The sequence below is a fragment of the Leiobunum rupestre genome, chromosome 2, assembly GCF_980474605.1.
Source record: "Leiobunum rupestre chromosome 2, qqLeiRupe1.1.hap1, whole genome shotgun sequence".
Classification (NCBI taxonomy): Eukaryota; Metazoa; Arthropoda; class Arachnida; order Opiliones; family Sclerosomatidae; genus Leiobunum; species Leiobunum rupestre.
In genome coordinates, this window is record NC_143385.1 from 61,951,925 (window position 1) to 61,964,278 (window position 12,354).

The 12,354-nt window shown below is 35.7% G+C and overlaps 1 protein-coding gene across 1 annotated transcript in view; it reads left to right on the top strand.

The window, feature by feature from the left end:
• LOC149958636 (ATP-binding cassette sub-family C member 9-like) overlaps positions 1-12,354 on the top strand; it is a 72,601-nt gene that overhangs the window by 13,799 nt on the left and 46,448 nt on the right. The window contains exons 7-10 of the mRNA XM_090165979.1: positions 4,944-5,078; positions 7,060-7,222; positions 9,324-9,502; positions 10,808-10,933. Coding sequence (XP_090022105.1) covers positions 4,944-5,078; positions 7,060-7,222; positions 9,324-9,502; positions 10,808-10,933 — 603 coding nt within the window. The remainder of the gene's footprint in view (positions 1-4,943; positions 5,079-7,059; positions 7,223-9,323; positions 9,503-10,807; positions 10,934-12,354) is intronic.

Below are 12,354 nucleotides of genomic sequence, written 5' to 3' on the forward strand. Positions count from 1 at the left end.
ATTATAAGAATTTGTAATTCAGGGAAAAGTCAGGGAATTATAAGAATTTGTAATTCAGGGAAAAGTCAAGGAATTATAAGAATTTGTTAAAATTCGGGGAAAAGTCAGGGAATTATAAGAATTTGTAATTCAGGGAAAAGTCAAGGAATTATAAGAATTTGTTAAAATTCGGGGAAAAGTCAGGGAATTATAAGAATTTGTAATTCAGGGAAAAGTCAAGGAATTATAAGAATTTGTTAAAATTCGGGGAAAAGTCAGGGAATTATAAGAATTTGTAATTCAGGGAAAAGTCAGGGAATTATAAGAATTTGTTAAAATTCGGAGAAAAGTCAGGGAATTATAAGAATTTGTTAAAATTCGGAGAAAAGTCAGGGAATTATAAGAATTTGTAATTCAGGGAAAAGTCAAGGAATTATAAGAATTTGTTAAAATTCGGGTAAAAGTCAGGGAATTATAAGAATTTGTAATTCAGGGAAAAGTCAAGGAATTATAAGAATTTGTTAAAATTCGGGGAAAAGTCAGGGAATTATAAGAATTTGTAATTCAGGGAAAAGTCAAGGAATTATAAGAATTTGTTAAAATTCGGGGAAAAGTCAGGGAATTATAAGAATTTGTAATTCAGGGAAAAGTCAAGGAATTATAAGAATTTGTTAAAATTCGGGGAAAAGTCAGGGAATTATAAGAATTTGTAATTCAGGGAAAAGTCAGGGAATTATAAGAATTTGTTAAAATTCGGGGAAAAGTCAGGGAATTATAAGAATTTGTAATTCAGGGAAAAGTCAAGGAATTATAAGAATTTGTTAAAATTCGGGGAAAAGTCAGGGAATTATAAGAATTTGTAATTCAGCGAAAAGTCAAGGAATTATAAGAATTTGTTAAAATTCGGGGAAAAGTCAGGGAATTATAAGAATTTGTAATTCAGGGAAAAGTCAGGGAATTATAAGAATTTGTTAAAATTCGGGGAAAAGTCAGGGAATTATAAGAATTTGTTAAAATTCGGGGAAAAGTCAGGGAATTATAAGAATTTGTAATTCAGGGAAAAGTCAAGGAATTATAAGAATTTGTTAAAATTCGGGGAAAAGTCAGGGAATTATAAGAATTTGTAATTCAGGGAAAAGTCAAGGAATTATAAGAATTTGTTAAAATTCGGGGAAAAGTCAGGGAATTATAAGAATTTGTAATTCAGGGAAAAGTCAGGGAATTATAAGAATTTGTTAAAATTCGGGGAAAAGTCAGGGAATTATAAGAATTTGTAATTCAGGGAAAAGTCAAGGAATTATAAGAATTTGTTAAAATTCGGGGAAAAGTCAAGGAATTATAAGAATTTGTAATTCAGGGAAAAGTCAGGGAATTATAAGAATTTGTTAAAATTCGGGGAAAAGTCAGGGAATTATAAGAATTTGTAGTTCAGGGAAAAGTCAAGGAATTATAAGAATTTGTTAAAATTCGGGGAAAAGTCAGGGAATTATAAGAATTTGTAATTCAGGGAAAAGTCAAGGAATTATAAGAATTTGTTAAAATTCGGGGAAAAGTCAGGGAATTATAAGAATTTGTAATTCAGGGAAAAGTCAGGGAATTATAAGAATTTGTTAAAATTCGGAGAAAAGTCAGGGAATTATAAGAATTTGTTAAAATTCGGAGAAAAGTCAGGGAATTATAAGAATTTGTAATTCAGGGAAAAGTCAAGGAATTATAAGAATTTGTTAAAATTCGGGTAAAAGTCAGGGAATTATAAGAATTTGTAATTCAGGGAAAAGTCAAGGAATTATAAGAATTTGTTAAAATTCGGGGAAAAGTCAGGGAATTATAAGAATTTGTAATTCAGGGAAAAGTCAAGGAATTATAAGAATTTGTTAAAATTCGGGGAAAAGTCAGGGAATTATAAGAATTTGTAATTCAGGGAAAAGTCAAGGAATTATAAGAATTTGTTAAAATTCGGGGAAAAGTCAGGGAATTATAAGAATTTGTAATTCAGGGAAAAGTCAGGGAATTATAAGAATTTGTTAAAATTCGGGGAAAAGTCAGGGAATTATAAGAATTTGTAATTCAGGGAAAAGTCAAGGAATTATAAGAATTTGTTAAAATTCGGGGAAAAGTCAGGGAATTATAAGAATTTGTAATTCAGGGAAAAGTCAAGGAATTATAAGAATTTGTTAAAATTCGGGGAAAAGTCAGGGAATTATAAGAATTTGTAATTCAGGGAAAAGTCAGGGAATTATAAGAATTTGTTAAAATTCGGGGAAAAGTCAGGGAATTATAAGAATTTGTTAAAATTCGGGGAAAAGTCAGGGAATTATAAGAATTTGTAATTCAGGGAAAAGTCAAGGAATTATAAGAATTTGTTAAAATTCGGGGAAAAGTCAAGGAATTATAAGAATTTGTTAAAATTCGGGGAAAAGTCAGGGAATTATAAGAATTTGTAATTCAGGGAAAAGTCAGGGAATTATAAGAATTTGTTAAAATTCGGGGAAAAGTCAGGGAATTATAAGAATTTGTAATTCAGGGAAAAGTCAAGGAATTATAAGAATTTGTTAAAATTCGGGGAAAAGTCAGGGAATTATAAGAATTTGTAATTCAGGGAAAAGTCAGGGAATTATAAGAATTTGTTAAAATTCGGGGAAAAGTCAGGGAATTATAAGAATTTGTAGTTCAGGGAAAAGTCAAGGAATTATAAGAATTTGTTAAAATTCGGGGAAAAGTCAGGGAATTATAAGAATTTGTAATTCAGGGAAAAGTCAAGGAATTATAAGAATTTGTTAAAATTCGGGTAAAAGTCAGGGAATTATAAGAATTTGTTAAAATTCGGGGAAAAAATTCTGATAAAAGTAAAATATAAAATCAAAATTTTAGCCTTAAAAAGTCATGGAAAACTAATTAAAATGGTGAGGAAAATAGGAAGTAGTCAAGGAATTTGAATCTCAAATTTTGGTGGCAACCCAGTTATTGAAAACGCGGAAATATGTGTTTTTTTTTTATTTTTTCAGCCTTAATTAAATGAAATTATTAAAAAACAAACTATGTTGATGTTGATAAAATGCGCGATGACTCCGCACAAAACACGTTTGGAGATCCAATTCGAAAAATATACTCCCGAGACGAATTGACTGTTTTAAATCAGCATTTTTATGTTCCGATTCAGTAATTCATTATTATTTTGACAAAGTAGCGATTAGATTTCATTTTTGTAAGTGTTGTAAATTTCGCCAAACCTTTGTCTCCCATTGTTTACAACCGAACAGATTCTATTACACTGAAAGTATAGTTAACAAAATCGCTATCGGGTTGCGGTTTTTATATATTTTTCCTTTCACTGGATGTGGTGAAGAATTTCACCCAAGTGTCATACTTAGGTGCGTAAATAACAACTTCCCACGTTATTGATAAAACGGCCAGCAGGCGGCGACACTGCTCGCCAAACTCCAAACTACGCACGAAGCCTATAACCCTTACGCTTCTTCCTAAAATAGACCATTCTATAAATTCCTTTGCTAAAACTATACGCTTTACGTCAATAGGATTTGCAACTCCAACTATTATTGGGTTTTAAAAATTCAGGCTTACGTCCGGTCTTTTGTTGTTATTTTTTAATGCTTCAGGCCGAAGGTCGACTAAAAAGTATTACTTCAATAGGACTTGCCATTTATTCTTGGATTTTAAAAATTCAGGCTTATATCCAATCTTTTTGGTTGTTATTTTTTGGTTTTAAAACTCCAGGCCGACATTTTGGCAATAGTCACCGTTGCCTGCGTAAATTCAGTATTTTTCAAAATGTAGCCATATTATAAAAGCAATATTTACACAATTAGTAAGATATCGTTATTGCATCGTTTACAAAGATTTGTTTAAAAATTTTACTGTTAAATCTACATATTTAACCAAGAAACTAAATTTTCGGGCTTAAACGACATAATTATGCCTCCCTGGTTCATTTAAAAATGTTGGCAAATATTCGTTCCCTAGGGGGTAAGCACTAGCAGAGAAATTTAAAGAATGGTCCTAGTGAAGAATATCTAGCTAAAGGACTTTCGAATTTATTCTTCTTTTCCGCGCCTTTAACTATTAATTTGGGAGAGCTACTTTATCTTCTAAACCGACTGAAAAATCTAGAAGATAGGTTATTATTTTGACTATCTTAATTTAGAAAGTACAAGATTTTGTATAAAACTTTGATTTATTTACTACGTGGTTACGGTGGTTAAAGGTTGACCCATTCACTTGAGTCCCGATTAGAATTCTACCTTAAAGGCGTCATGAAGACTACCATGAAACATTTTTTCCCTGGTGGCCAACATTTTACAGAAGAGGGTATGGAAAGTTTTGGGGATTAGCGGGCGAGTACATATTAGCGCCAGAGAGGCTGGAGTATTTTTCGATGGGTTTTACTTTACATGTAGAAAGGGTCAGAGAATAGACCCATAACAAAAGAAGGGCCGCAGACGAGGCTTAAGTGAGACCTCTGGACGGAACATCCTGTTTGTGACGGTTTGAACCACGTGACCGCCATTGAAATATACAGGCGGAAGTAAGGAAACGGATGTTCCGTCCAAATGCTGAGTTGCCAGGTAAAAATGTTAATTTTCGGCCCCCCAACTTTCATCATGGGTCTATAGAATATATCAATTTTTGCCGCTTCAAATCAGGAATTTTTAGGAAAATGTTTGTTAGCAGCCATTTACAAATAATGGTTATAAAATAAAATGTACACACAAACATTAATACATACAATGAAACAAATTATACAATGAAACAAATTATACAATGAAACAAATTATACACTGAAACAAATTATACACTGAAACAAATTATACACTGAAACAAATTATACACTGAAACAAATTATACACTGAAACAAATTATACACTGAAACAAATTATACACTGAAACAAATTATACACCTAGTATCATAATAAAAAAAATTCTGACAAGCTATCAATTTACTGTAGATCATCCTGCTATTAGTCCTTCTGTATTTGCAACTCGGATTTAGCGCCATCATAGGCGCGGCGACCATTTACGTCCTGGGTCCGCTGCAGTACCGCATTTGTACCAAACTGTCGGACATTCAAAAGGAGTCCTTGGTGAGTCGAAACTCTTAATTATAATTTCACCAAAAGTTAATAGTACTAGAGAAAGTCTGGAATTCTAGTTTCCACTATGGCTGGTTCCTGTTCACCAATTACGTATTATAGTTTTGTTTTTCGGCCCCTACTTGGAGTCTCAAATAGAAAAGACCACCTCAATCCTAAATTAATTCACAAATAAACAAATCCCCTTAATAGACGGTAAAATAAATGGGGGTGGAATTTTAAACCGTCATTGCCACTTGAAAACTGGACACTAGCCAGGGAGGGAACACCGGATTGGTTGGTATTGGAGCATGCGCAGAGACCAATTTTTAACTGTCGCCGAGTAACAATTATCTAAATCGTGATTCTTCGTAGAGCACGTGGTGCCATCTAAGTAAACTGACCGTTATATTTCGGGAATAAAGCTAGACAAAATGGTTGTTTAACTGTAAATTTACCTATAACTTGAATTCTTTAAATTAAAATACAAATAATTAATTGATATCAATCGTAATAGACGTGAAAAACGGTTGAAATGACTTCAGTGACAATTAAAGTCGCGAAGTGGGGAGGCTGGCAGCCATGCTGTCACGAAACTTTCCCCCTTTTTTCCTACCCCCAAATTCAAAAACCCTTCAGAGGCTGGGAGCCGTTTGAATTTATTTTACCGTCTATTATAATGCCATAAACCTTAAAATTATCATATTATAAAAGATAATATTATGCAACCATGTTTAAATTCTGTCACTAAAATAACTTTTTAAAAATTAGTAACTTTTTATCACTTCATAATTTTTAATATTATTTGTCTTTAAACAATCTCTTCTAAACTAAAAACCAAACTGAAATCTAGGAGCAACAAACACAAGGAGAACGCTGCTAGCCTTTAAACACGCTAACGCATTGCTGTGTACAAATGTCATTGGACGAACCTTTACGCTGAAGACAATTTCTAAAGCGTCTAACCAATGAAAAATGTACGCGAGAAAATTCACGACTTTTGACGGGTTGCGTTCTCCTTGTGTGGGGTGCTGTGTTTGTTGCTCCTAGCTGAAGTGAAATCTTGCCAGTTATTAATTCTAAACTTGTTCATTTTGGAGCTTGGAAAGAGTTTGAGCATTTGAATAGGTGAAACTATAAAGTCCAGGGGGGCTGAAAAGATGATAGTTACGTGACTTTGCAGCGTCATCTATCCTAAGAAATACGAATTATTATTCATTTTCTTTTGGCAATGGTAGTTTAAATATTAATCGGATTAATCTAAATTATCTAATTATTATTATGCAGTATCTTTCTTTATCGTCGAACGGCCAACTATGAACACGAGTTACGGAATCGAAGTTGGCTGTGATTTTTGTTTTCCCATTTTAACAAGTTGGCTAAGACCAAATTTACTTCGTTGCAAAGACTATGAAATGTTTCAGATTCATAGTCATTTTTGAACTTTTAAAACCTTGGTTTTTCTTCTTTTATAGTCACTATTTTTAAAATTGTTAGTCACTTAAATCACTAAATTTTGGTGTGTGTGTGTGTGTAATGATGAAAACAGTTGCAGCCATTGAGTTGGGAATATTAATCTAGAGATCCAATCAAATCTGCTCCTCGCGAAACAGGTTTTTGAAAATTACGAATGTGCCGTCTCCTCTAAAATGACGAGAAAACGTTATCATATGTCCCGTGGCGCCATCCATTATTTTTGAGAAAAAAATATTTTTGCCGGAAAACGCGTCTTATTTGAACGAACCATTGAGAGATAGACGGCGCCACGGGTAGAATGATAAAGTTTTCTCATCATTTGGGAGCAGACGGTAGTATTCTTATTTTTAAAAACTTGTTTCGCGAAATACTGAAATCCGACGTTTTGATTGGACCTCTAGATTAATATTCCCAACTCAATGGTTGCGGCTACCCGAATACATGCGTATTATAAATAAATGTATTCTTAATTTAAGCGATTAATAAATCACAATAATGATACATTGTAACACCCCAGGACGTATCGGACGAACGGCTCAGAAAAACGACTGAATTGTTGCAAGGAATCAAACTGCTGAAGCTGTACGGCTGGGAAATCATGTATGGCCGTCTAATAGGCAACGTTCGCGAGAAGGAACTCAAACTACTCAGAAGGGACGCCATTTACGTCGCGTTGAACAGTAGGTACTCTTAAGCCACGCTCACACTAGAGCTTAAAACCCAGTTTAGGTCGGTTTGAATGCCAGTTTGACCGCCGACGATAATTGTCGGTTCACACCTTAGAAATAGAACTGAGACTTGAACCACCGTGCTATCCGGTAATCTCAAGGAAAACGGGCAAGCTAGAAGGCTGCCATGAGAGTGGAATCGGCAGTATTCTTTGTGGAAGCACGCCATCTATTTCTAAAAATTAAAAGTTAATTTTTTTTAATAGATGGAGCTGCTGCACTCCTGCGTGGATTAGTAGGTATTCCACTCTCATGGCAGCCTTCTAGCTTGCCCGTTTTCCTTGAGATTACCGGATTGCGCGGTGGTTCTAGTCTCATTTTCATTTATATTTCTACGGTTCACACGTGCGAAATCGCTTCACCCGGTTCGGTTATAGCCAAGGCTTAACGTCATTTCAAATTATGACCAGAATTTTGAAAATACTCAAATGTATCCCAAAACGATTAGTTAATCATGTTTACTATACATACAGTAATATTATTTGACATTATTTAGAATTTTATTCCCATTATTTTTGAAAATACGCGCAATTTTACTTCCCCGCCTTGTCGTTTTGAAAGCGTTGGACGAGTTGCTTCGCGAACTACGGCCAACTTTGACACTCGCGCAATAGCGGCCAACCCATTCGTTGAAGTTTCAATGTTAAAGGCCGACTACATAAATCTTCGGTTTACTCCGTCTTTCACTGGAAGTAGGCTTACTGCAATACACGAGTGCCATGACGTCAGCCTACTTCCAGTGAAAGACAGAGTAAACCGAAGATTTATGTAGTCGGCCTTTAACCTACGAATAGAGTGTTGTCGTCTGATACGATTTTGAAAACTTGTAACGTCACAGCTGTAGTGTTAATAGTGGCCGCCATGACAGTTACCGTTTTTTATCAATAGGCAAATTACAATGGTGACGTCGCAGGGTTTCAGTCGACAACACTCTATAAAAATTTATCTCGGCGTTGAGCGCCCCTAGCGGAAAATAATTTTTATAATAGTTTTTGCATTGAAGCCAATTTAAAAACGAGCATGGCGCTGAACGCCGATAGTTTATAGCGGAAAAATCCTTGTTTATGGAATTTCGGCGAATGGGTTGGCCGCTATTGCGCGAGTGTCAAAGTTGGCCGTGCCCGAACCAACATGAAGCCGAATAGCGATTTCTCACGCTGGTTTTGAAAACTAGTTATCTTAAACGAAGCCATTTTAGGGGTAAGTGTGAACGTGGCTTTACTTTCAATGTACAAGGTGCTGCGTACCCCTTGGATCACTCTGCCTATAGCGACGATAACGTCAAGGGCTAAGGAATTGTTTTAAATAGGGCTTGTGTTTTTCAAATGATTCTGTCAACCTTTAAGCACGATCCCCCTGAACTGGAATAAATTTTGAAATCTCATAATTTAAAAAAATTATAAACCTTAGAAGGAATTTTTTAACTTTTTAAAACTTATAAATTAAAAAAAAATCAATTTCCAAGCTTAATATTTTTTAACGAATAGTTTAACAAATTATCCAATTTGGGAATTTTCTAGTGTTAATTTACTTAAATTTTCTAACGGGTTAACGATTGTTCAAATTATTACTGTTGTTAATTTTCCGGAAAAATAAAATGCGGAAAAATTTCCAGAGAAATAAATTGAAACATAAATTACTTTTTAAGGGTTTTTAATGTTTTTAACTTTTTATCGATATAAAATGTCTAATGTCAGTTAACATACTACAAAACATTAATAGTGTTACATTGTTTATCAGTTTAAACTAGTCTAGAGGTTTAATTTTACTTTTAGATTCGAAAAAATTTGGCGAAAATGCCACTTTAATTAAATTTGCAAACAAGATATTATACTAATCATGGAATGAAAACTCTTATTTTTTTCGGAAAAATACGAAACATTTTCCGACTTACAACACTACAAATTATCGAAAATTTTACAGTTAGATAATTTTCAAAGTAAACACATATTACCCAGAAGAACTGATCCAAGGGTTTATGGCGTAGCGCTTGGTTTTTGAACAGGATTCGTTTCCTTAAATCCTAATCTATGAATCATATATTCGTTTGCAGCCTTCATAACGCAAGCTTCCTCCATATTGGTGACCCTGGTTACCTTCGCAATTTATTCGGAGATTGAAGGCAAGAGCCTGACCCCCGCTGAAGTGTTCACGGGATTGGCGCTGTTCAACCAACTGACCGTGCCTCTTTACATCATTCCCTTCGTCATTCCCATCGTTATCAACTCATTCGTAAGTTTCTTAATACGCACCGATTTGCACTTCAGGGACTGTTCATAAATTACGTTTTGCCAAAAATCGAATACCTCCTCATAACAAAGTACGTTACAAAGACACGAACCCCCACTCCCTAAATTACGTTACAAAGACACGAACCCCCACTCCCTAAATTACGTTACAAAGACACGAACCCCCACTCCCTAAATTGCTTTACAAAGACTCGAACCCCCACCCTCTAAATTGCGTTACAAAGACTCGAACCCCCACTCCCTAAATTGCTTTACAAAGACACGAACCCCCACTCCCTAAATTGCTTTACAAAGACTCGAACCCCCACCCTCTAAATTGCGTTACAAAGACTCGAACCCCCACCCCCTAAATTGCGTTACAAAGACTCGAACCCCCACCCCCTAAATTACGTTACAAAGACACGAACCCCCACTCCCTAAATTACGTTACAAAGACACGAACCCCCACTCCCTAAATTGCTTTACAAAGACTCGAACCCCCACCCTCTAAATTGCGTTACAAAGACTCGAACCCCCACTCCCTAAATTGCTTTACAAAGACACGAACCCCCACTCCCTAAATTGCTTTACAAAGACTCGAACCCCCACCCTCTAAATTGCGTTACAAAGACTCGAACCCCCACCCCCTAAATTGCGTTACAAAGACTCGAACCCCCACCCCCTAAATTGCGTTACAAAGACTCGAACCCCCACCCTCTAAATTGCGTTACAAAGACTCGAACCCCCACCCCCTAAATTGCGTTACAAAGACACGAACCCCCACTCCCTAAATTACGTTACCAAGACACGAACCCAAACTCCCTAAATTGCCTACAAAGACACGAACCCCCACTCCCTAAATTACGTTACAAAGACACGAACCCCCACTCCCTAAATTATGTTACAAAGACACGAACCCCCGCCCCCTAAGTTACGTTACTAAGACATGAACCCCCGCCCCCTAAATTACGTTACAAAGGCTCGAACCCCCACCCCCTAAATTGCGTTATAAAGACTCGAACCCCCACCCCCTAAATTGCGTTACAAAGACTCTAACCCCACCCCCTAAATTGCGTTACAAAGACTCTAACCCCACCCCCTAAATTGCGTTACAAAGACTCTAACCACACCCCCTAAATTGCGTTACAAAGATACGAACCCCCACTCCCTAAATAACGTTACAAAGACACGAACCCCCACTCCCTAAATTACGTTACAATGACACGAACCCCCACTCCCTAAATTACGTTACAAAGATTCGAACTCTCTTGAAGACGAGCGTTACATATGAAATTGATCCATTTTGCAGGTCAGTACATCGCGGCTTCAGAAATTCCTAAGCCTGCCGGAAGTCGAATCCAACGTTCCATGGCGAAATTTGGCTGACGAGGAAAGAGCTACCGTCGAATACAAACCAGAAAGCGGCAGTGTCTGTGTAAATATACAATTTTTATAATTAGCAAGAAAACTAACTTTGCCCCCCCCCCAGCAACGCCACTGCATTTAATTCACGGTTGGTAATTTGCAAGTACTGAGGTGCAGCCTAATTTATAGGAGATAGCGGGAAATTTAAATTTTACAAGCTAACTGGGATGGCTTAAATTTCTGGTTCGTTTTTATACGTGTGAATTTTAAAGAAATTTATTTTTTTAATATTTATAATTAGCGAACATTAAATTTCAGTTTCCTAGATATTTTTCTGAACTGAAATACAAATTTTGTACTAGAAATAAACACTGACCGTAGTTTTGACTTTTGGCTCTTAATTAGCTTAGGTTTGCTTAGATTGATCGCAATTTTCAAAAATTTTATAATTATGAATTTATAACAAAGCGACAATTATCTAATTTAGAGATTATAAAGAACCGAGGTCGATCGACACGAAAACTAGGTAATGTTCCCTTTCCGTAGGTACTCCAGTGTAATGAGGTAAAGCCCACAAAATATATGTAGGGGCTACTTAGCGTAACTAGCGCCATTCGTGGTAGAAAAATATTTCGCCAAATAAAAAATCTAAGTGATCGAACCATCTCTATACAACCCTGTTACTGATAATTACTACTACTTTTTCGGTTGCATAAAGAAATAGTAATTGGGATTTTTGGCCAATTCGAGGACCCTCATAGCCCGCGTACCAATTGATACAGGCGACATCTAACTTCAAAGAACATTTTCGTTTCGCTACCCTATTTCCGAAACCAGGTAACTCGAGAAATTCGGTTTGTTTAAAAATTAGTTAAAATTAATGTGTTCGCGTTTCGCTATCTTATTTCCAAAACAAGATAACTCGAAAAGTTAATTTTTGATAAAATTAACTCTTGGGTCTGTTAAATTTACGTACAAGATGATTGGAAATTTGTTCAAATTCAAATTTAATATTTAAAATATAGTTAATACCATTAAATTGGGAATAGGACCGCTAGAGTTACAAAGGCGCGTTCGGGAGTCGTTGATTCACGAATCAAATTCTGAAATTTCGAGTCAGCGCCCTCAGTCGTCAACTCTATCATTACACGTTGGTACCATCTATCACTTTCAAGGTGGAATATTTGAAAAAGTCTTTTTCATATGATATAGTTCCCGCCGTTAACAACGGATGGCGCCACCGATAAATGATAGAGTTCTCAATTTTGAAATATTTGTTTCGCGGAAGGCAGATTGAAACTGTCATTCTAGTGGTACTATTCCCAATTCAATGGTTAATACATCAGTGGGATTCAGGGTTGGACATAAGGATATTTTTTTAAGTAGTCAGCCTGACTATTGAGCTTCCTATCTTAATTTATTTTAGTAGTCACTGACTAGTGGGGATAAAAATGGGGGTATACAAACAAGAAGGTCAGCCAACATTTTGCT